This window comes from Acanthaster planci, linkage group LG18, assembly GCF_054643075.1.
Source record: "Acanthaster planci isolate LZ-2023a linkage group LG18, COTS_SCS, whole genome shotgun sequence".
In the NCBI taxonomy this organism is placed as follows: Eukaryota; Metazoa; Echinodermata; class Asteroidea; order Valvatida; family Acanthasteridae; genus Acanthaster; species Acanthaster planci.
This window is the reverse complement of record NC_141794.1, coordinates 495,115-517,322: the sequence shown is the minus strand read 5'-3', so window position 1 is coordinate 517,322 and position 22,208 is coordinate 495,115. Positions and strand designations below refer to the sequence as shown.

Genomic DNA, 22,208 nt, shown 5'->3' with positions numbered 1-22,208 from the left:
AAATCCGAAGATGTGGCGCGAATCATTTTTGTCGTGAAGTGAATAAGCTTCTGCGTTCTGGAAGAACGTTGACACTTTTCTCAATTAAAATCGTTCTATTTCACAATTTTCATCATTTATCGGCGAGTTGTCTAGCCATATCTCTACAAGCTGAAGATGCAGTTCGGTGGAGAGCGTAAAAATGCCCTTCAACGGCAACAAAGAGGGAGAAACAAGGGCCAAGTTCGCAGTAGTGCTGGCTTTGGCATGTTTGGGCAGTACTCGCATCGGCTACAATTCTACCGGCTGCCGCCTACAGACAACATCTCATTGAATGAATTTGAGGAATTTGCGATTTCCAGAGTGAAAGGTGAAGAATTGTTTTTTACACAATGTGTAATCATGGTAATCGGGACATATGAATGTACACGCAGGCCTAGGACTTGTTTTCAAATGTCACCGTGCAACCAAGCGTGCCAACATGGCCAAGCTGATAAATTTTTAGGCTTAGCCTACATTAAATAAATTAGTAAATTCATTCCTAACCATGCTAACGATTGTCATACATCTGCACATTAAACAACTACAAGTCATATTGTCAAATGAATGAAAATACATGTAGGCCTAAGGCGAAGGTAATCATAAATTTTAGGCCAACTTCTGACATGTGTCAGGGCATTTGAAATGATAGTTCATTTTCATAATTGAATCTCTGATTTGTATAACTAGTGCTGCGTCATGTGGAACAAGCTGGGCAGAGCTATGTAAAAGGAACTGACAAGTACAAGGAATACATGGACCGAGACCTACGACATCTCATGCCTGTAGCTGTCAGAAAGGTGGGTTTGTAGTGACTGTTGGCGAAGCTGATCTATCACTTCCTAAAATCATCAAAGCATCCATTCAAAGAGCCATTGAGTTTTACCATTAAAAAAATTAATATTTATCTTATGCAGGATGTGAAGGATGATTTTGAAGAAAGAAGAAAAGATCATATATCTCACTTTATTCTGAGGTTGGCCTACTGCAAATCGTAAGTGAAAGCTTACTTCAACTCAACAATCACATTACTAGACCAGAAAATCTGATGGGCCTGATGACTGAAAACTTTAGCTCCTTAACCCTAACCCCCCTCAGCATTTTTTCCAGATGGCTGACTCAACCCATCAAATTCCAACACCCTGTCGTTGCTGGGTGGGGTGTATGTACTCAACCCTCCGGATTTCAACAGTCCCAATTGCTATATCAGTACACAGCCCAACAAACTCCAACAGGCAGTAAACTGTTGGGTTTTGGCTGAGTTGGGATACTTGGTCATATACTGTAGGAATGGAAACACAGTGTACTCATCCCTTCAATTGTCTTTGTTGGGGGGGCTCAGATTTCTTTGTCTTTAACTGTTCTTAAAAAAGCAAGGTCACCAAACACTCTAGAGTAAGTTATTCTACTCCTTAAGTACAGGTACATGACCAAATGACCACCATTGTTTACATGCGCACCCATACCAGCAGCATTAATCAGCAAACACGCGGCAGCAGGTACTGGGCATTACCAACCATACCCACTCAGTCAAAACCAATCACTGCTACTGCATCTTAACAGTACTCATCCTGTCATAACCCAACACTTTGTGTAGTAAGTTTCATATGTACACAGAACTCAACCCATCAAATTTCAACAAACTCCGGGGTTGTAAATTGATGGGATCCATTAGAATAAGTCAATAATACCATTCCGTGCCGCCAAGCTTGACAGCGCTTCACCCATCAAAGTTAAAAACCAGACCTTGGCTATTTTCAAGATGTATTTGCCAGACCTTGGCTGTTTGCAGATCAAGGGTAGAACAAAGGCAGCATGTCTCATCACGTACATGTGAACGTCTCCAATGGCATGGAATTATACAAGTGTAAAGTGAAACCATGAACCCCCAATGTGGTACTGGCGCTGTTCTCCAAGAGAGTGATTTCTTGCTGTGTCTGTTACTTGCAGGGAGGATCTGAGACGTTGGTTCATTGCTCAGGAAATGGATCTCTTCCGCTATCGCTTCTTGATGGAGACGGATAAGAGAGAAGTTGCACGATTCCTACAAGAAAACGATCTTCATTTCACTCCTGTAAGTCAAAGAGGACTGTTCTTTTTTCATTCTTTTTTATTGAATGCAGTCGACGACAAATGATGTGTAGTGTGACGCTTTTTGGTTTGGAGATTGAGGTCTGTGTGTTTGTTTAATTTTGTTCAGATTCCCGATGAGGAGAAGCGGCAAGTAGCCAAGTATCTCTGTGCAAGTAGCTACAGTATGTCTATGGCAATGATTGAGCATACTGATTTCTACAAGGTATCAACAAGTCTGTAAACCTGATCCAAGATTCTAGCAACTCACAAACACTCACTGGCCAACACTAAATCTGTATTACTCAGAATTTTTGACACAATGTTTTGTGAGAGATTTTTTAAGTACAACTTGGTTGTCCCAGTTCCTTAAAAAAACTTGCATTGAATAATTGGACTTCACTTGATATTCCACTTAAATCTCAGTGCCAGTTATAGCCTTTTCCAATTTGTCAAATGCCAAGCCCTCAAAAATGTTACGATCAATTTTCTAATATTTGACCCAACTCTTAGCACTGAATGTTGAGATTTTCTTGTGGCATGTATTCCAAGATTTATTTCTTTAACGTTATATTCAGGTACCATTTACAGAAGCATTGGACTTAGTCAGAGCTCGGAAGATCTATGTCCACAAGGGGTGGGCTTATGTCCCTCACAATGACTTGGTGTCTATCATTCTGAGTGCTTTCCGAGCACACCTGTCTCAAGCGCTCGCAGTAAGTGGTCTTAACTATCTATTATCTTGAACAGATCTAAAATCAAGCAGATAGCTCAGGATATTTCAAATTGGAACGTTTGGGGCCCTCAAGGTTATTGCCATGCAAGCTCACAGGAATACGTACTTGTTTGCTTGGACAAAGTCTTCCAAATTCTTTTTGGACAAGTCTTTTCAGTGGAGTAGTCCTTATCTGAAGTGATTCAATTCCAGTGTTGTAGTCAAGACCATCACAAGACCACACACAAGACCAGTCACAAGACCAGTCACAAGTAACAGGGTGAAAGATTACAAAGGAATGGATTTGTTGCAGTTCATTTGAATAGCTTGTCATGTGGTGGTCCTGTGAAGGTCTTAACTGGTCTCGACAACAACACTGTTCAATTCATCAAATGCAGGTGACAGCCAGGAGTATCCCACACCTGGAGGAAGATGACCGCCTTCTTCCGATGCTCAACAACCTCAGTAAACAGTATCTGGGGCAGAACTACAGCAGTGGCAAATCCAACATGGGCAAGATTGAACTCAAAGACATGGACATGGTAAGCTTCAGAGCTGGATTGAGTTTACAGTCTGCTTCGAGCGGTAACAAGAGAGAGCATGTGTTTACATGGAGCACAACCATTTTATGTTGGAGTGTACGGTCCTCGCGTTTGCGCCAATCACCTGGTTGAAAATTTCCCACTAGCCTGTCTTTCCTTTACTGATGAGGGTGTGCATCAACTCATGACAGATGGATGTTCATTTAAATGTGAGCATGTATCATTCATTGCATACCTGACTTATGTTATTTCTAAAACAGCTTGACCTAATCAAGTTGCACGTCCAGCAACAGGTGTGTGAAATGTTGTCCATGTAATAGACAGTGTGATATCAACGTAAAGACTTGTAGAGTGGACTAAAAGCCAACACAAAGATTAGCCTGGCTTGCATTCAAACCAAGTACCAGTATGCTAACTAGTCTAGTCCATCTCTTAAGGGTTTTTTATTTGATTCTTTTCCTGATTTAGCATGCCAGGAAGTCCTTCCCCCTCTGCATGCGGCAACTTCACTCCGCCTTTCGGGAAAACCATCACCTCCGCCATCATGGCCGTATGCAGTACGGTCTGTTCCTGAAAGGAATTGGCTTGACCTTGGAGCAGGCTTTGACCTTCTGGAGAAGTGAATTCTCCAAGATTATGGATGTAGACAAGGTACTTTGTTTACAGTAGACTGTCATTTTGTTTGTAAGAATGAGTTTGCCCCTCTCCACACTTTGCCTAGAGCTTGTGGACTTTGTTGGGATGAGTCTTAGAGGACTTGAACTTTAGACCTCTTGCTTACGACGAAACAAGGTTCTGGAATCTTTTGAATCTTTAAAATTTGTTAATGACAACAAAGAACAAGTTTTCTGCTTATAATTCAGAGTTTGATGGCATGTCTTTTATCGTGGATTTACAATAAGAGGCGATTTATTTTTGAGATGCAGAGTTTGCATTCTTTTTTGTTCCTCTGTCCAGTTTGAGAAGCAGTATGCTTACAACATCCGTCATAGTTACGGTAAGGAAGGAAAGCGAACCGACTATACGCCGTATAGCTGCATGAAGATCATTATGACTAATGCCCCGGCCACAGGAGACCATCATGGTAAGTCATAATACCATAAGCTCTTAACCATGGTAGGAACTATAGTCCAGCAGGTGCGATGTTCATTATGATCATTATGACTAATGCCCCGGCCACAGGAGACCATCATGGTAAGTCATAATACCATAAGCTCTTAACCATGGTATGGAACTATAGTCCAGCAGGTGCGATGTTCCACTCTCAGTGCTATATTGGAATGAACCACATAAGTGCCATGGTGCTTATGTCTTTTTCGGCGAGTCACTTGACCAAAATTGCTTGTCTCCACCTGGAAGTATTAATGGTTACCTGTGAGGGTAGAAATCATATTGTGCTGATCACAGGCTGCTGTGGAAAACTTGGGGTACCTCATGGCTCAGTGAGCAGGGGTAATACGTGTACATCGCTGAGAGGTCCAGTGTTACCATTAAGTGCTTGATAAGCACCAAGGGCATATCATTATTAAACAAATGAGGCTATTGGCTCAGGGCATGACCCACTGAGGGAGGCATTGTCCATTTAGCTTTTCGTGTAAATATTTGAAGATTTTAGGAAAGCTATTTGATTGTTTTTACACCAGGTTGTCCGTTCCGTCATACCGACAGCAATCTATTGAAACAGCGACTTGGTGCTTACAAGGTCAACCAGTCTGGCATAGACGAGGTAGGGAAAGAGGAGTTTAATCAAATCATCCAAAAAGTCATCAACCTCATCACAGTCAAGTACTAGTCCATCACAAATCATCAAATCCAGTCCAAAGACAAGGCAGAAGCTAATTCAAATAAATGGCAATATTGGTAAGCATGGTTAGCTACTGGGTAGAGCACTTTCCTCTCACCACTGCTGCCCGGGTTCGATTCCTGTCTGAGCTTTTGGGTACTCCCTAAACCAAGATATATTTCTAACCCCTGAGGCTTTTTACGGGGGTAATTCAACAGCTCTATTTCTACTGCTCCAGTACATCTTTGCAATTGAGCCTTTTTTTATCTTTTACAGATCATTGATCTTGTCAACAAATCTCACTATCAGGTTGCCTGTTCCAAGTACTTCATGCTGACACATGGCGTAAGTTCCTCATGATGTGTAACGGCACAAAACATATTTAGTGTTGTTCCGTTTCATTTTTAACTTTGATATTGGTCTAGTTTTTAAAAACTGATCAATGTGGAAGTTTTGGACTTCCAAAGTTAATGTTGGCCCCCCATAATGATACCATTTTAACTTAGATTTAATAATTGATAAGAATATTGCAATATGCAGTATAAGCTGAAATCCTGATTAAATTGTCCAGAGTATTCCGAAATGTCTTTTGTTACAACTGCCAAGAGAGTACTAGAATTTTGAAATAGGGTCTAGCCCAAGTAAAAGCTCTTCTTTTTTCACGTGGCTGTTGTTTTTTATCATTTGTCATATCATTTTTAAACAGAATGCCAAATCAGATGTTGCTATTCAACACCCGAACCAGTATTTTGAGGAGAGCCAGAAGATCTTGACCGGAGACAAGAAATATGAAGGTGAGTCACTTTCTGTATTGGGATAATGACGCTCAGAATCTAGACTGATGATGTGTATGTCTCTATAAGCACATTATTTTTACCCCTGTTCATTGAGCTTATAAAGCATTCCAGTAACAGTCATAGTTCTAAAGGGTCGCAGAGGGTTGAATCTCTGGTGTCAGTTGACGACATTGATATTTTGTCTTTGGTTGATACCCCCCCCACAAATCGATGAAATTATTGGAAATACATTAACAGACCCAACTAAAGTATAATTTTGGCAGGTGGGTATTTAGTATTTGAAATCATGCATACAGTGCCTGACTCTAAATTCTCATTAAAATAAGATGTTTGGGGGGCCACAGGAAATTTTAGGGATTTTTTATTTATTTCCCGTTAAAAAAAATCAGGTTGATCTATTGACAAACTCTGTCAGTTTATCCGAGTTTGTCAGACCATTGTCAGGTTTCAGTTACAAATATAAATAATCAGTTCCTGGTATGCCGACATCATTACCAGTTGGGTGATTCAACAACTATCAAAATGAAAGTAAAAACCAACCCACAAGTCCGGTTTGGATGTTTATTTTGACAATTTCTAAAATTTCATACCACCCAATTTTGGAAACGACACAAATATTCTCTTGTAACTCTTGAACTCACTCAATTAAAAAGAATTAAAAAGATTGATTGAAAATATAGGATAAAGATTTGACTGGTAACATGAATTGTCGAAAGCAAGTGATGATTATCCATTTTCTATTCCTTCTATCGGTCCTGTTTGTGAAAGTGACACGTTTCTACACAACCCTGCAGACCATGTTATGATCTGCTCTAAAACCTTGGTACATTGAAGCCAATGATGCCCGTCTATATTCATATTTATTTTGATGTACATGTATCAGAAGTGTGAAAGCGAAAAGGCCTCAACATGAAAGTACGTGACCCAGGCTGAATGAAATGCAGGTACCACCATTTGTTTGTGGTCAGTTCCAAGAATGTCCTCATTATACTGGCAGGTGCCAGGAATGTCCCCCCCCCCATCCTCCAGGCCTGAATTGAAACTGCCTGGGCCAGACTAATGAAATGCACCTGACCCTGACATCTGGTTCAGGTACCCCTTGCCCATTACAAATTTTGTAGGAGGACAGTGAGGGTTGCTTGCACAGCATTGTCTGCATATATTCCTCGCAGATGTTTACCAACATTCATCAATGTCTCCATTAATCAATTCAGAGGAAAGTTACTACCATTACATGTAAATCTCACCCGGAAGGGTGCATCTGATAAACAAATGGCCTGTTACTGCCATGTTTGATTTAACAAGTATGAAAAATATTTCGTAAACACATTATGGAACCTTCATTTTGCCTCTCGAATAGGTTTTTCGAAAGAATAAAATCTGACTCAACAGCAATATTGCAGGCTTAAGTTTCAAAATTGCTTTTAGAAAATTTAACCATAGCTCCATCCATTAAAACCTTGTTTACATTTCTTTATGCACCTTCTAAATCAGCGCAGTTTACATACATGTACGTACTGATTTAAAATTGACCTAAGACACAGAAAAAAAATTAGTAGATACTTGGAATCTTTCACTGATATTTAATTAATGTTTTTACATAATAACATACAAGTACAGCAATTTTGTCTAATCAGTCTGTAAACACGCGCAACATTGGAATAAAAGGAACACAAAAAACTAACAATCACTGACATTTGTTTTTTACAAAAACTATTTCAAAGAGTTTGCATATTTAGTTTGTTGAAACACTCCAGCTGTACTTAGCCTCCAACTCCTGGTAAAATATTATTTTACAACCATATACATACACAGCTTAAAAAAACCAAAAAAGCCCCCCAAAACAAAAACAGTTCACTCTTGCCGATCCATGCAAACATACATGCCATGCATGTACATGTACACACAGGTTCACACACATTGGAGATCCATTCACAAATGTTTCAACAGGATTAGAAGTTACCAATACTACATTACAATTCCCCCCCCAAAAAAAAGATAAATAATAATGATAATTATGAATATTTATAGCACGCCAAATCCATCATTAAACAATGCTCAACATGCAACTATAAAGTATCTCAGCAAAGCTCTAACAAAGAGATGGAGAAAGAGAAGACCATTACATGAGAACTTTTAATGCAGGCAGAAACAAATGTGCCTAAATTCAAGGGAATATTAAATAAGTGTGTCTTCAGTTTAGACAGTTCTTGTGGTAAGTTCCAGTACATACCAATGTATACCAATACAATAGACCAACCATGTATATTGTATTTCTCATTGCATGCATGTGAACCTCTTTTAAAACCCTAACCCCCTAGGGTGTATGTAGAATCGTATTGAAATTGGAGGATTTGGGACTGTTGGGGTGAATAGCTGGTTACTTCAGATGTTTAGTTGTTTGTTTAGTAGGACTCTATTTAAGTCCCTGCATTTACCCCGGAAGCAAAACTTATATAAGGGTAATTTCAGAAATTAGGGATCCATTTTTTCTCATGTCCCTGTTACATCTTACATATGATTTTGTAAGTTTAGAACACATTTTCTAACTTCCAAGAGTAATGAATTAATGCAGATCACCTGCCAAACAAATACATATAGCAATAGTTTGAAATCGATTCCAGTGATATGTCCAAGTCAAATAACAAGGATCAGATGTAAAAGGGACACAAAAATGTCACACCTGATTCTAGAATTAAAACAAATCTTGCACAGCATAGAAACCTATAAGTTAAAGAGTCCACCAAAAAAAAACCTTGTAATTCTTTTCTGGGAGTGAAATTGTATCCAACATTCTGACCTTTTGACCACTGTCACTGATAAATGAGGAAGTGAGTGCTGAAGTACCAGGAAGTACTGGTTCTGGTACCTTTCTAAAAGTAACTTGCAAAATATTGCCTGACTAGGATTGAAGAGTTTTGGGGACAAAAATCAGACATTATATTTTTGTTTACACGTGTTTAACATAAACATGTTGTCCCTGAAACTTCTTTTAAAATAGTAAAACACATAATTTAGGTTCCTGTTTATCAGGAAACATCACAGTCACACGGTTTATCCCTCTAAACCTGCTGCATGAATAAGATTTTGTTTCCTGCTGTTGCTATTGGAAACTGAACTGAACTGGAGGCATTTATTGAATGAACACCACTTCAAAGGGTACGAGTTGCATGCAAAAATAATGTCACTGAACCTTTTAGCATTCAAGCTGCAATAGACCCAATTTTTTTCTTTATTTCAAATTTGGAATTTCCCCAATTCTCCACCTTCAATAAAAATGGAGGGTCGGACTATCAAAATAGAGTATGTAGAGAAACGGGAAGCACAACTTTTTTTTCATTCCAACCCCAATTATTCAAGGTTTGTGTAAGCTGGTATATGTACCCACAGGTTTATGCAAGCTGGTATATGTAATATGTATTTTGCATGAATTTATTCCCCTGAACTTCGAGACAAAAGATATCAATAAATATGCAGAGTTACAAACTACAACCCTAAGTATGAATGATGTTTATACATGTACAATATACAAACTTATCTAACCACAAAGCCCACCTCTCTACCAAAGCCTACTTGTCAGAAGCACTTGCATCATGATCAGTCAGTTTGCTCAATCGCTCAATCTTTGCATGATCAGTCAATCTCACTGCATGATTGTTTGATAATTCTGCCAATCAGTCAATTGTCTTTTCTTTGTAAATTGACAATTGTGGAGGATTGTTTCAAAAAGGAAAGTACAGTTGGAGATTTCATACAAGATCGAGCAATCCTACAGTCTTACAGAGTGATCGAGCAATCATGCAAAGTGATCGGGGAATTGTGCAGACCATCTGATCGCACCCAACATTCATATTTGCAGCATTCTTGCTACCAACTATTAAAACATCAGGAAAAATATGGAGGCACTCCCAAACTTTATAAACAACATAAAAAGTATACCACAACACTAACTTTAATTTCCTATTTTCTACAACATAAACACCGATAGTAAGAAACAATATCAACGGCAGCATTTACACATTTTTTCTGAATGATTGGATCTTATAAATACATGTTTGTCTACAGTTCTAAGGTTTTACAGTGCCATGACAGGAATTAAGTGAAAAAAATTAAGATAAAGTGTGTCCTCCGAAACTGGCAAACGGTGGCAGAAGCACCACATGAAATTCTTCTAAACAAATTAAAATAAGTACACATATATGCAGTTAGGTTGATGTGGGTGGGGTCTTATGAAACAACTGTTTATGAACCCAGGAAACTGTCAAGGACATGTTAACCTCATAACCAGCAGCTGTGCTATTTTCAATGACCCAGTGTCCTTAAAATAAGCAGAAGTTCACGCTTGTTTGTCACACAAGAGTGCACTCACATTTTGTTCCAAATGTGACGTTTGATTAGAGGGCGATGAAAGGAAGCTTGGATTCAACAACCCAAGGGTGAAGCATCTCTAAAGCTGTGCTTAACCCCTAAAAACAAAGCTATCACCAACTTGAAAAGGTCAAACATTTGTGAATAGAATCCTGTTTTTGTCAAGGTAAATTTGATTCCAGACAACTCTCTTGATTAAAAGAAATTTGTGTCAAGTACTGCAGGGGGGGTGCAGCATTATGTTGTAGTGTTAAAATAACTTTGACATTTACAAAAATCAAATTAGGACTTCAGCACTTGTACGTTAAGTACTTTTAACAAGGTTAGAACGTCTCCTAATCCACTTTGAGTGAGCTCTATGCATGATCTGCCTGAAATGTTTCATGCAGTTTGTTTTCATGCCAAAAAATTTTAAATGTGCTAGACTAACGGTCCATGCAATGTTTACAAAATGCCAAGGTTGGGAATAGATGTGTCCGGCTGAATGTACTGGTACCATCTGTGATTAAAAGGTTCACCAAGAAGCCATTAAAATATTAAAATGCATACATAGACATTTACCAGGAAAAATCACAGAACAAGAAACATGCAGGTTCACGCACACTTACACGTACTGTAAAAATGTACGGTGTACGAAGTGCACTCTTCACTTTTTTGTACATATGACGCATTTATAATTGAATCCAGGTACTCAATTTTACTTTTATATAACGATAATAGTCAGAAAACAGCAAGATAGCAATAACTGTTGTGTAAAATGCGTAGAAGTCTTTCTATGATTCCTCTAATTACAATCACATTTAGATACCTGTATTTTTAAGGGGGGGTATAATTTAACCCGAGTTTGATACCAATGTACAGGTACTTGATTGTTGTGCGTGGATTAAACATGTTAAATCAGTATTCATTTAGTGTACGTTTCTGGAAAAGGTTTTGTAAGTTTGTGTATTATCCAAAACTCTAGTAATAAGAAGTTCATGCACAGTATGAAGGCGTATACTTAAAAAGCAGTGCACTACAAGTTTGAATTTCTAACAACTTTTTTCCTGTGCCCCACATTACATGTATTTTACATTTTTGAATGAATGTTTTCTGAACTTGACTCCCCGAAAAATGAACTCCATGGTAAATGTATTTTACGAGGATATTGACCAAGATTCAAGGCCACATGATCTGTACTCTCTTGTTTCCTGAGTCACAAACCACTACCTGTCCCTCGCTGGTAGATGCAACACCAATTGGCTCATCAAACTGACCTTCCTCCATCCCATGCGTGCCTAGACTTACCGCAAATGATCCAGAGGGATTGTACACTTCAATACGGTGATTTCCGCTGCTGGAGACAAAGAGGTACCCAGTAGGGTCGATCATGATGCCTGATGGACAGTTTAACTGACCCGGACCTGTTCCCCAATCTCCAAATTGATAGAGGAAGGTTCCATGATTGCTGAACATCTGAACACAGTGTTTGCCTGAGTCTGTGATAAGAAGCTCTCCTCCTGGGGACACTACAAGATGAGATGGACAAATGAAGTTCCCCTCTCCTTGACCTTCCTTACCAATCTGCCGTAGGTACTTGCCTTCAGGTGAGAAGACCTTCACGCAGTGGTTGTTGGTGTCGCAAACAAAGATGTTGTCTGATGCATCACAAGCCACACCCAAGGGACCATTTAACTGTGAAGCTTGCAATCCTCTTGTCCCAAACTGAGAAATGAACATTCCATTCATGTCCCAGATTTGGATGCGGTGATTCCACCAGTCGGAGACAATCATCTGCTGTCTCCTGTTGAGACAAATGGATTTAGGAAACTGGAACTGGCCCTGCCCGTTGCCTTGACTCCCAAGACTCTTTACTAATTGACCAGCCTCTGTTACCATGGTGATGCAGTGGTGCCTCTCATCCACAATAGCCATGAGATTATGAGGAAGGACAGCTACTCCTGTGGGCCTTTCAAAAAATGACCCTCCAAACCAACCACTACCAATAACTGCTATTTCTTTGGCCCCATTTTTGCCAAATCTGCGAGATCTCGATCCAATTGTGTCAAACCTTACCCAAGTGCTCTTTCCACCCAAACTGGAACTGGAATCTGCACTCATGCTGCGTGGACGATTGGGTTGGGTAGTTTTGATTCTCCGAGGTGGCAGTGGAGGAATGGGTCCTTCAGGAGACGTAGCAGTTCCTGATTGCTGGGAACTGTTCGAGGCAGTCCTCAGAGAAACTGGCCTGTTCTGTCCCATGTTCTTTTCTCTGATTGGAGTCAGAGATCTACTTAAATCTCCAGATGCAGTTGTATGGCCTTGGCTGAAATCTATGGAGCCATGCCTCGTAGAGCTGTTCAGTTTTGGTCTGGCTGGTATTGCTGGTTTGGCCCTATTTGGTGTTGATTGGTCAAGGGATGCATGCTTTGTCAGAAAGGGACGGGCAGCATCACCAGCAGCAGGTCTTCGAGACACAGGCACAGAGCTGCTCAGAATCTGACTAGGTGCAGATATCCTTCTTGCAGGGGTGGTACTTTCTGGGGGGTTTGGGGGCGTATTTAGGCTACCTTCGTTTGATACTGACTCCCCTGCTAGTGAGAATGGATTTCTGGTATATGATGCTTCTGTCTGTCTGTTTGTAGCCGGACTGCTCTCTGATCGTTCTCTAGCAGTGCCTTCAGGGCTTCCAACTGATGATGGATTTCCACTGAGAACAAAAACACTACCAGTGCTGTCCTTGCCGACAGGAGTGCCTGCAGTGGATGATGAGCTTACACTAGGATTCTGAGCCTCTGCAATGGGATTCATGTTAGGAACAGTCTGAGAACGATTCCTGCTTGCAAGTTGAGGGGAAGCAGACCTAGAGGAAGATCTGGAGACCGAGGGGCTTCCGTCCTGTTGATGCACATCAGGCGAGCTTGCCACATGAGGAAGAGATCTGTTCAGACTGACCAAAGAAATTTCAGGTGCAGAACTATTCCTTGTAAAAACTGAAGGTGTGGCTGAATTGGTTGGTGTTGCAGAACCGTCAGGTGTTCCTGGTGATGTGCTCCCAGTGACAGTTGTTGCAGTGCTAGATGGTGGGCTTTGAAGCTGGAGTATGATTGCACTGCTGGGCTTACTACGATTCTTGTCTATGCTGGTGGCTTGCAAGATGCCATAGGAGTTGATGCTCACAGCAAGTTGGGTTCTGTTTGGATCCGTGAATGAAACCTCGTGCAAGTTTTCATCGATTGAGAGAGCATACTGATCAATTTGTTGGGTGTAGTGGTGACACATGGTCAGGAGTTGGTTGTACTGGTCTTGGGTTGGCTGCTGACTTGTTAGGATGGATTCGCGCATAACAGCAAAGTCCTTCTGGAACTTCTGGATGTACTGATAGGCACTGGCCTTCTGCGTATCCATCAGATTCAACTCCTCCTTCCTCATCGCAGCCAACTTCTTGATGACAGCCTCTTTACGGATCTGTAAGTCACGGGCACGAGATTCAAATGCAGCATCTACTTGGCCCTTTACAGCGAGAAATTTCTCCTCAACTTTCTTTCGCTTTGTGTCAATGCCCGCCAGGTCGCCTGCCTTCTGCTGCAGTTTTTGTGCCAGTTCTGCAATTGCCTTCCGGACACTTTCATCTGCAGCTTTTTCCTGGGCAGGTTCTGAAGTAGATGTAAGGTTAGACTTTGTGGAGGGAGCAGACTTCTTGTGGACATCTAGCAAGGCGAGCATGGTGAAGTTATTTGGTAATTGGTAAGCACCACCAGGTGGACTTTTACATTGATGACGGCACTGTGGACAGGTTATCATGCCCTGCTTGTCCAACTGCACCAGACACACTCGGCAAAAGGTGTGTTGGCATGGCATCAGTTTGGGCCATCTTTCGGAGGAGTCAAACAGCTCCAAACACATTGGACATTCTAGTATTCTCTGCAGTTCTTCAGCCATGTTGATAGAGGATGCTACTTCAAACTGCAGCTCCTACTTATGGATCACCTGAAATTAAATGAAATTGTTATAATGAATTTCGAGAAATCCTGAAATTGTAAATAACTAAATGTGCTCAAATTTAACATTTTAAGATTTGGGAAAATTAAATGTTTAATCAGGGGAAAATACATACATGTACGAAACTTATGACTGAAGTAAGTTTCACTTTCAATGCAGAATTTCATTCTCCAATTACAGGATTATATAATTAAACACAAGTAATAATTTGTAAAACGTAACATGATATGTATACATTTCTCCTGTACAAAGTTCAGATGAGATAAGTAAAATTTTGGGCACTCTTTTGCATTATTGTGCAACTAATTTTCTGGTAATGTGTGGGTGTTTTAAAGAAAACCTTTCAACTAAGCCATTTTTCAGTTTTGTTTATTTCATCAAAATAAAGCCTAGTATAAATGACCTGTTACCCCCATGGGTCATAGGGGGGTAATGAAAACATACATATTCATTTCCAGCTCAGAGAATTTTAAATCTGTGGACAGAATTTCCAATATCTTCAACGTGCTAAATAAAACTACAGACTACAAAAAGTGAAAAAAAATATCAACAAATGAAGCTCTGCAGTCTAGGTATTTACACATAGCTGTGACTCGTTTGTACTTATGTAGGTTTAAAAAATGTTTTTTAAAAAAAACTGTTTTCTTGGCCAACAAATCGTGAACTGCATAACTTCCCGACAGGGAAAAGGCTGCATTTGGGAAGTTTAGAAAATGTAGACACACTGCTCCGTAGCCCAGCCTGTAATTTCACGGTGCTCAGCTGGACGATAACAACACGCAATACACGCTTAACCGTGTTAACGGACATGACGAGTAACCGTTATTATTCGGGCTGTCAGGACCGGACACAAGGAAGTACGAACTCCGTAATAACAGCACAAAGTGTAAAGTTTGCCTACAACGTTATAACATAAATATTAAACATAAATATTGAGGAACTTACCGAAAGTTCAGTCAAATTTGGAAGTCAGGGCTTCCTGGTTTGATTGCACTAACCCTGCTTAGCCGCCTCTTCGACATTGTTCAGCAATGGAATTATATTGTACGTACCGCAACCTTTCGTAGAATGCGCGTGACCCGGAGCCCCACAATTACTTCCGGTTGACCGAGCAAGCACAGTATAGTAGTGTATGCGGTGCATGCGCGCCATGACGTCACACGCCTTGGCTGTCTATCAACCATACAAAATTAATTACACCCGACATTCCGGTTCCCGACTCCTTCGTTTTTTTTATACTCAAATTCAGATCAGAGTTTTTGTAATCTTTAAATTTTTCCCTTGGGAAATGCATCATATCTTACAGGGTTTTTTTTCTGGGGATAAGAGAAGTTATTAATTATTGCCCGGTGACGTGAGTTGGACAGGTGGGACGGAAATACGCGTTCGAGTTTTGTTTTGCGTATTCAGACCATGAAGATTATGACTCATAGGTACTTAAGCCTCACCTTTGATACCATCCAAGCATGATTTCGCTCCGTGGTCGGATGAAAGTGCTGCAGCCGGACCTAGTTATTTTTTGGTGTCTTTTAGTGTGGCAGATATCTCTTCCGAATTAAGCGGTAATTCCTTACGTGACAGTAAAAACAGTCCTGCTATGGGGGTTTTCGGTGTGATCCAGTTTGCCCGCTCACACCAGTTTTAGCTCAAGAATACCAACTATCAACGGAAAAAAGTTTTTCTGAGATGCAAAAAGCCCTCGAGTTAACTTCTTTTTACCCTAACATATCCCTGACCCCCTAACCCAGTGTAATCTAGTTGACAGACTTGGGAAAGTCATGTCACCCGGTTAAAGTTGTCTTGGCGACTAGTGTAAACATCATTTTTGGCGACAAGAACACGTAGAAACGTCGGGTTCCAGATTGGAGTGAGGCATTCAGACTTCTATCGTTTACGGTTTCATACTTTCCATCTCTGTTCAATTTTCTCAGCCTGTTGCCCTGGTACAATAAAAGCGATAATCAATACCCAGCGATTAATATTGCGATAATCAATTCCCAGTGATTAATAATGCGATAATCAATACCCAGTGATTAATACTGCGATAATTAATATCAAGAATCTCATCCTGGTCTTCTTGCAGGATCAGGCAGGTACACTTCGTCTCGTCCTCAGAGCCAAGCCGCTCAGAGCCCCAGGGTGTCCTCTCATCAGGCGACCTTGGACCCGTCCACGCAGACTTCTTCGTCTGTTCAGGATCAGTTTGAGGACGAGCTTAATTTGTCATTTGAGGAACTAGAGGCCATGGAGAAAGAGGCAATGGAGGGCGCTACTACATCGTAGGTGACATTTCAAGGAACGACTTTAGATCTCAACAGTCTCGGGTAATGAAAACTTTTTAACAGTTTGCAGGTTTAAATGGTCATGTACATGTGTAACGTGTAACTTGAACTCAAGGCTTGAGTTCGGCCAAATTCAACATCATGTTGTGATCCCGGTATATTTTGAAATTTTGAGAGCTCACTCGATTTAAATCGACACATTCTTTTGTATTATTTCAAAAAAGGTTTCAGACTTTCGATCTCTGATGCTACTCTGTGCACCCGAATTCTTAGCTGTACATTGTAGGTGTAACACATAGCAGTAGTGATATGCTCGCTTCACAAAGTATGGGCCGGGGGTCCAGATCGATGTGGTCATTTCCCTTGACCAGGTGGCCTAGTACATTGCATATGAAGGGAACTATGGGACAGAGAGAAACCCCCCCTCCGCCTTTGTGTTGGCCATTGTTACATAACTGTCCCATTTGTGCCTGGCCTAGTACATGTAATTCGTTTTAGGGTCAATGTAACGGCAAATCGATGCGACCAAGACAGAGTAAGCCCCCTTCATTAAGCACGCCTTCGTAGTACAAAGCATGCATTGCGAACATGTAAGATTCAAGGCTCTATCCTATTATGATTATAAGTTTATGTATTTCATGCCGTCAATTTCATATAAAATTCCAAGAGCTTTATTTTTCGGTCATGCTGGCGCTGGTTCCAGAGACTAACAATTGCACGCCAGAGAGGTAGACTGAGGTAACCAAAAACTATGAACAGATACATTTTCAGTCTCACGTTATTTTGTAGGTTTGTGTAAGAACATTAAAGTAAATAAACACAGTACACACAGGGTATCTACAATTTATACTTTTTATTCTTCCCGTGGACGTGAACGTATGTGACTTACAATGACAGAATTATTTTTCCAGTTTATTGTTGAAAGTTTCAGGGGTACATGTATACATTTTTTTCCCAAGATACTTGATCGTCTGAAATGGGGTAGGTGTCATTGCTGTTCGAGGCATTGCTTATTAGCGACCCTTGAAGTAGTCATTCAAGACATCAACAGCTGCGGATTCCTTGCCGTAACCCTGCAACAAAATTGTGAGGACAAAAAATTCAGTTTTATAACCTATGTGAGAACAAACAGATTTGAAACATAATTTCGACGACATGTATCTTAAGTGAAGCACCCCTTCCCCTTGCCCCCAATCGACAAGTGATTTGCTTCCTTCTGGCATGATCCTCAGACAAAACATTTGGGTTCTTGTTTGGGTTTTCTTCAACCGTCTCCGGTCAGAAGAAGGAGCTTAATAGGTTTGTCATCATAGGATACTGGTAAATGGGCCCTGGCAGGATAAAGTCTCTCCCAGAAGGGAGCTTTGTGTTTATGTTCTTCAAATCAAGGATGTCCCATGTTATGTGTATATTTTGTTCAATTTAAAGGCTCACTCTGACGCATGTGAAATCAAAGAGTAAAGTAACACCAATTGAACTGTGATATTTCTGACTAACAGCAAATGTTCTTGGAATCTTAATGCTTGTGGTCAGCATACCTTGACGACAACACAACTGCACGCAACCACTTTCCTGGCCTTGCCTTCTCTGTCAATCTTACAGAGACCAGCCCACTCGCCAAGCTTCTTGTTGTCATCAACCTGAACATTAACACATACATCCAAAAATGTCATCAATATTTACCAAATATCTACCGCCGATATTTCTCCAAAAAAGAAAACGAAATCCTAGTAGACCTACGAATCGACAGTGGCTCTTGCAGGATAAAATTCATGTGTCTTAAACTGACATGAGGCATAACCATGTGGTTTTTGTGTTCTGAAGTTGGGAGGAGCATGGGTTCTAATCCCTGTGCTGACTTCCGGGGAATCGTTTCACTCCACTCCGGACTACAAATGGGTCTTGGTATTTGCAAGGCTGACCTGTAATGAAATATCCCATCCTGGGGAAATGAACATATTTTCGGCAGTCTGTGTTGAGGAAACTGAAAATAAACATCAGCCCGATGAGATATGAGAGACTTTCATTTCTAAAGCCCTCTCGGCTCTACACGTTACCTTGAAGAGGTTGATGGAGTGTTCAGCACAGAGAGCTTCAACAAGCTTCTTGTACATAGCTTCATCACAGTTGTTGGCCAGGACGCACAGATGGGCTTCACGTCTATCAAGCAAAGAGGTGACGGAAAACAAACTTACAGTTTAAATGCTGTACCTTTAATAGGTGGTCAAGATTGGCTGAGTTGTACATTCATCAATTGTTACCCCTGAAGAACCAAGATAAAACCCTGTCAAGCTTCACCAAGTTCAGTATAAGTATGCTGTTCTCAGAAATCAGCTCTTTTGATAATTTGCTGTTACCTGATTTAATTCCGATGAAGCAAAAATTATAGACTGATCATTTTTGACATTCTGGACAACTAGAATTCAACCTCAGACAAACATACTTGGGTTCTTGTTGGGCATTTCTTCATCTTTAACAGTCAGAAGAAGGAGCTTAATAAGTTTGTCATCATGGGTTAGAATTTAAGGTATCAAGAAGCAATCAGGAAACAAATATCCAGGTAGCAAAGACAGACGATAAAATTGAATGTATTTTGTTATTAAATTTTCCCCACAATTCCATGAGATAAAACTTCATCAATCATTTGGTTCTGCAAATTTTTAAGAATGCTTCCATCCTGCTTTTTGTTAAATTTCAAAATTCAATTAAATTTGAATGCCAACAGACCATTACAGTTGTGTGCATAAGTATGAATTGGAATGTGTTACTTGTCCAATGCCTTGGTAGCCTCATGCAGACCTCTCGCGAGGCCATCATGGATAAGGGCAGTCTTCAGGACTTCTTGAAGGGCTGTGATCACGTCCATAGGACCACTGCCAGCAGCAGCGGCTGAGGCGGCGGTTGGTCCATCTCTGAATGTCAATAAAGAATGTTTAACTCATATTAAAACAAGGCCATATGGATTGTGGGTGGGTTTTCTCCAAGTCCATGGGAAGTCACGGATTTTAGAATATTTTGTAATGAAATTCAGTCAACACAAGACAATAAAGCCCAATTAATGGCCTTAATGGAGGTCATGCAAATGGAAAAGCACAGTGCACGGATAGAGGGTAGGGAAAAAGAGGGAGTATTTTACCAGTCAAGGAAATATGGCACTACACATTTTAAACGAGACAGATCTTAAATCCAATTACTCATGATATGATGATGTACCATCAACCTTATTGAGATGCAAGTTTTTCGCTTGGTAACCATCGATCAAATTCTGCTTCTGGTCGATGTGCATGTACCCACACTTAGGGTACATATAACAATAACCATGACTGTATGTACTTGCGCAGTTCGAAGCACTGGCCTATAATCAACTCACGTCAGAACCAAGGTCTGTGCTGAATTACAAGAGGTCAATCTCCCCCAATCAAATGTACCCTCGCTTACCATGCTTACTAGCTGCCAACCCAGGGTCAATTTGGAATTAAACTTTTTTCAACGATCTCTGTTCCTTTCATAATGCATCATTCTCAAAAGGAAGACTTCCGCTTTATAGCCACGATACTGCCAACACACAGGTAGACAGGGTCAGGGGATTTGGTAATTTACTTTTCATCAAACTTGATTCCATATTGTAGCCAGTAATTCTTAGGGGTGTATTTTCATGTGGTGGGGTATTCTGTAATTCCTCCAACTTTCCCGTGATTCCCCTCTACAATCTTTTAAATACGCACACAATATCCAACCATGCTAGTGTGCATCCGTCCTACACATTTTATTGTACATGTGTATGCACACCATGTACGAAAACCATTCGCACATGAAGACTTACCCTTCCGCGTCAGACATGGTTTCAGCGGACGTCCTCGCTGAAAAAATAAAATAACAAACATAGTCTTGGTCATTCGATCTATCATAGTACTGAGTACTAGATGGCGATGGTTTCGAAAAAGAGAGATATAGGTTGATTTTTATGAGCACACTTACAATGGTTGCCACCGATCGAAGTCAGAAAATAGAGAGAGGGCGCATGTGTGGCACAGACTCCCCGTGTGAGGGGGCTCTTCACAGTTTACGAGTAGAAGTCTGTGATGGAGCTCTGTTATGTTGGAGATAATTACACGGAATAGATGTTCAATTAAACCCTGGTTTATGAGCACTCACAACACTCGTCGTTTTATGGGCAGTTCGCTATCCTGTATGATCAATTCGAGATATAACAGAGAAAGAAATTGTCGTACCAGTTGAAGCTTTGACGGTATTTACATCGTGAACATTTATGCTATAAAATTACGTTTTTTTAATAACTTTTTTTCAGTCGAGGGGAGTCACAAGTGTTGAATGTGAATTTTCCATTGCTGTCCTAACGCCGCTCCCAGCGTTAGCGTTATTTTAATTCATCCTTAGACTTGAGACTATTTTGGGCTGATTCCTGACGGGGGATTGGGCGGTTGTCATTCATGCTATAATTATTTAATTCAATGATGATCATCCTTACTTCTGGGCCTGGAAAAAAAGTCACAATATGACTCGATATAAAGGTCGATGTTAATGTATATCTTAGTTTATTAATGTATTCCAGATGACATACAAATGGCCTTTAAAAATTGTTTCCTCCTTTTTGAGTGATATTGAATGCATTTGAGTCATTGGAAGTCTGAAAAATTCTTCACAATTCTTCGTTTGCTCACCACAAACGGGGGGGGGGGGTTCAATAGCCCATCCCCCAGAAAGTGTGTGGGGGATACTAGTATAACCCATCCCTCCATGGAATTTACGTGAACAAAATAATTTGACACGTAGAAAGCGGTCGTGCACGCAAAACTGCAAAGATGGCTTATTTTATTGAAAAATGTCGTAAATCTGCAGGAGGGGAACTTAAGCAAGACATAACTGCGCATGCTTACTACAAGAATTCCAATCTTTAAGGTGTAGAAATGCATTACTGATGACTATAAGGGAAAATTGAATCTCCTTAAAAATAAAGGCTTTTTTCCTAAACATTCAATAAAGTCTGTAAAGAATCGGCTTTAAATGCGGGAAAACATCTTATTTGATACTGAATTGAAAGTTGTCAATTTTTCTTACATTTGTTGCCCTTATACTGAAGATAACTTAATTCATAGAAACGTTTAATTAAGGTTGGATTCCCACAATGCTATCAATAACCTATGTGTCTCGTAATTAGGCCCTACCTAATCTTGTCGCCTCCAAATACAACATACTGCAGTGTCCTTTGACTTTCTTTTCTTAATATTTTGGAGTACCACGACATCCAACTTTCAAGAGACTTTATCAAAGACAAGCACACGAACGGTGGGCAATAGTTATGGTGGTGAATAAATAAGCGAACTTGCTTAGCGTTGAAGACGGCGTCTAACTATAGTATTCTTCGGCAGCAGAAATACAGGCCAAAACTGCGGTAGCACAGCGCTCGTGGACATGTGTTTGGGGCTTTACTTCGACCAATAGGATTTCGTGATTTGCCGAATGCACGCGCGCGTCAAGCTGAAGAATGCGCATGTGGCCTTTGGGTGCACTACTGTACACATGGCAGTTATGATGTCTATATCATTCATGCTGCTTACCAACAGTTCTCTGATGACATTTTGCCCGGGAAAAACCCTGTTAGAATTCTTCCCTTTCTAAACAGCTCTCTCT

General features: G+C 40.4%; 3 protein-coding genes across 5 annotated transcripts in view; 1 reads left to right on the top strand and 2 right to left on the bottom strand.

Annotated features, from left to right (window-relative positions):
- The first annotated feature begins 3 nt into the window (after positions 1 to 3).
- LOC110980632 (DNA primase large subunit-like) overlaps positions 4 to 22,208 on the top strand; it is a 28,352-nt gene continuing 6,147 nt past the window's right edge. Inside the window, exons 1-14 of one of the 3 annotated variants that reach the window (XM_022237511.2) lie at positions 4 to 349; positions 709 to 818; positions 936 to 1,012; positions 1,969 to 2,092; positions 2,219 to 2,314; positions 2,667 to 2,804; positions 3,202 to 3,345; positions 3,814 to 3,996; positions 4,303 to 4,429; positions 4,989 to 5,071; positions 5,405 to 5,473; positions 5,835 to 5,922; positions 16,358 to 16,598; positions 18,381 to 19,508. In XM_022237511.2, coding sequence (XP_022093203.2) covers positions 157 to 349; positions 709 to 818; positions 936 to 1,012; positions 1,969 to 2,092; positions 2,219 to 2,314; positions 2,667 to 2,804; positions 3,202 to 3,345; positions 3,814 to 3,996; positions 4,303 to 4,429; positions 4,989 to 5,071; positions 5,405 to 5,473; positions 5,835 to 5,922; positions 16,358 to 16,557 — 1,632 coding nt within the window. In that variant the 5' untranslated portion in view covers positions 4 to 156 and the 3' untranslated portion in view covers positions 16,558 to 16,598; positions 18,381 to 19,508. Of the gene's footprint in view, positions 350 to 708; positions 819 to 935; positions 1,013 to 1,968; positions 2,093 to 2,218; positions 2,315 to 2,666; positions 2,805 to 3,201; positions 3,346 to 3,813; positions 3,997 to 4,302; positions 4,430 to 4,988; positions 5,072 to 5,404; positions 5,474 to 5,834; positions 5,923 to 16,357; positions 17,393 to 18,380; positions 19,509 to 22,208 lie in introns of those variants that run through there. The other 2 variants (XM_022237504.2, XM_087148877.1) reach the window with 2 other exon arrangements.
- LOC110980626 (uncharacterized) lies at positions 6,473 to 15,378 on the bottom strand. Its single transcript, XM_022237491.2, has 2 exons — positions 15,220 to 15,378; positions 6,473 to 14,262 (listed from the first exon to the last, which is right to left on the bottom strand). Exon 2 carries the CDS (start codon positions 14,212 to 14,214, stop codon positions 11,452 to 11,454), a length of 2,763 nt encoding a protein of 920 aa, XP_022093183.2. The 5' UTR covers positions 14,215 to 14,262; positions 15,220 to 15,378; the 3' UTR covers positions 6,473 to 11,451.
- On the bottom strand, positions 17,395 to 20,612 carry rps12 (ribosomal protein S12). Its single transcript, XM_022237538.2, has 6 exons — positions 20,535 to 20,612; positions 20,380 to 20,416; positions 19,325 to 19,468; positions 18,614 to 18,716; positions 18,095 to 18,196; positions 17,395 to 17,629 (listed from the first exon to the last, which is right to left on the bottom strand). The coding sequence occupies exons 2-6, from the start codon at positions 20,394 to 20,396 to the stop codon at positions 17,570 to 17,572; spliced, it is 426 nt and encodes a 141-aa protein (XP_022093230.1). The 5' UTR covers positions 20,397 to 20,416; positions 20,535 to 20,612; the 3' UTR covers positions 17,395 to 17,569.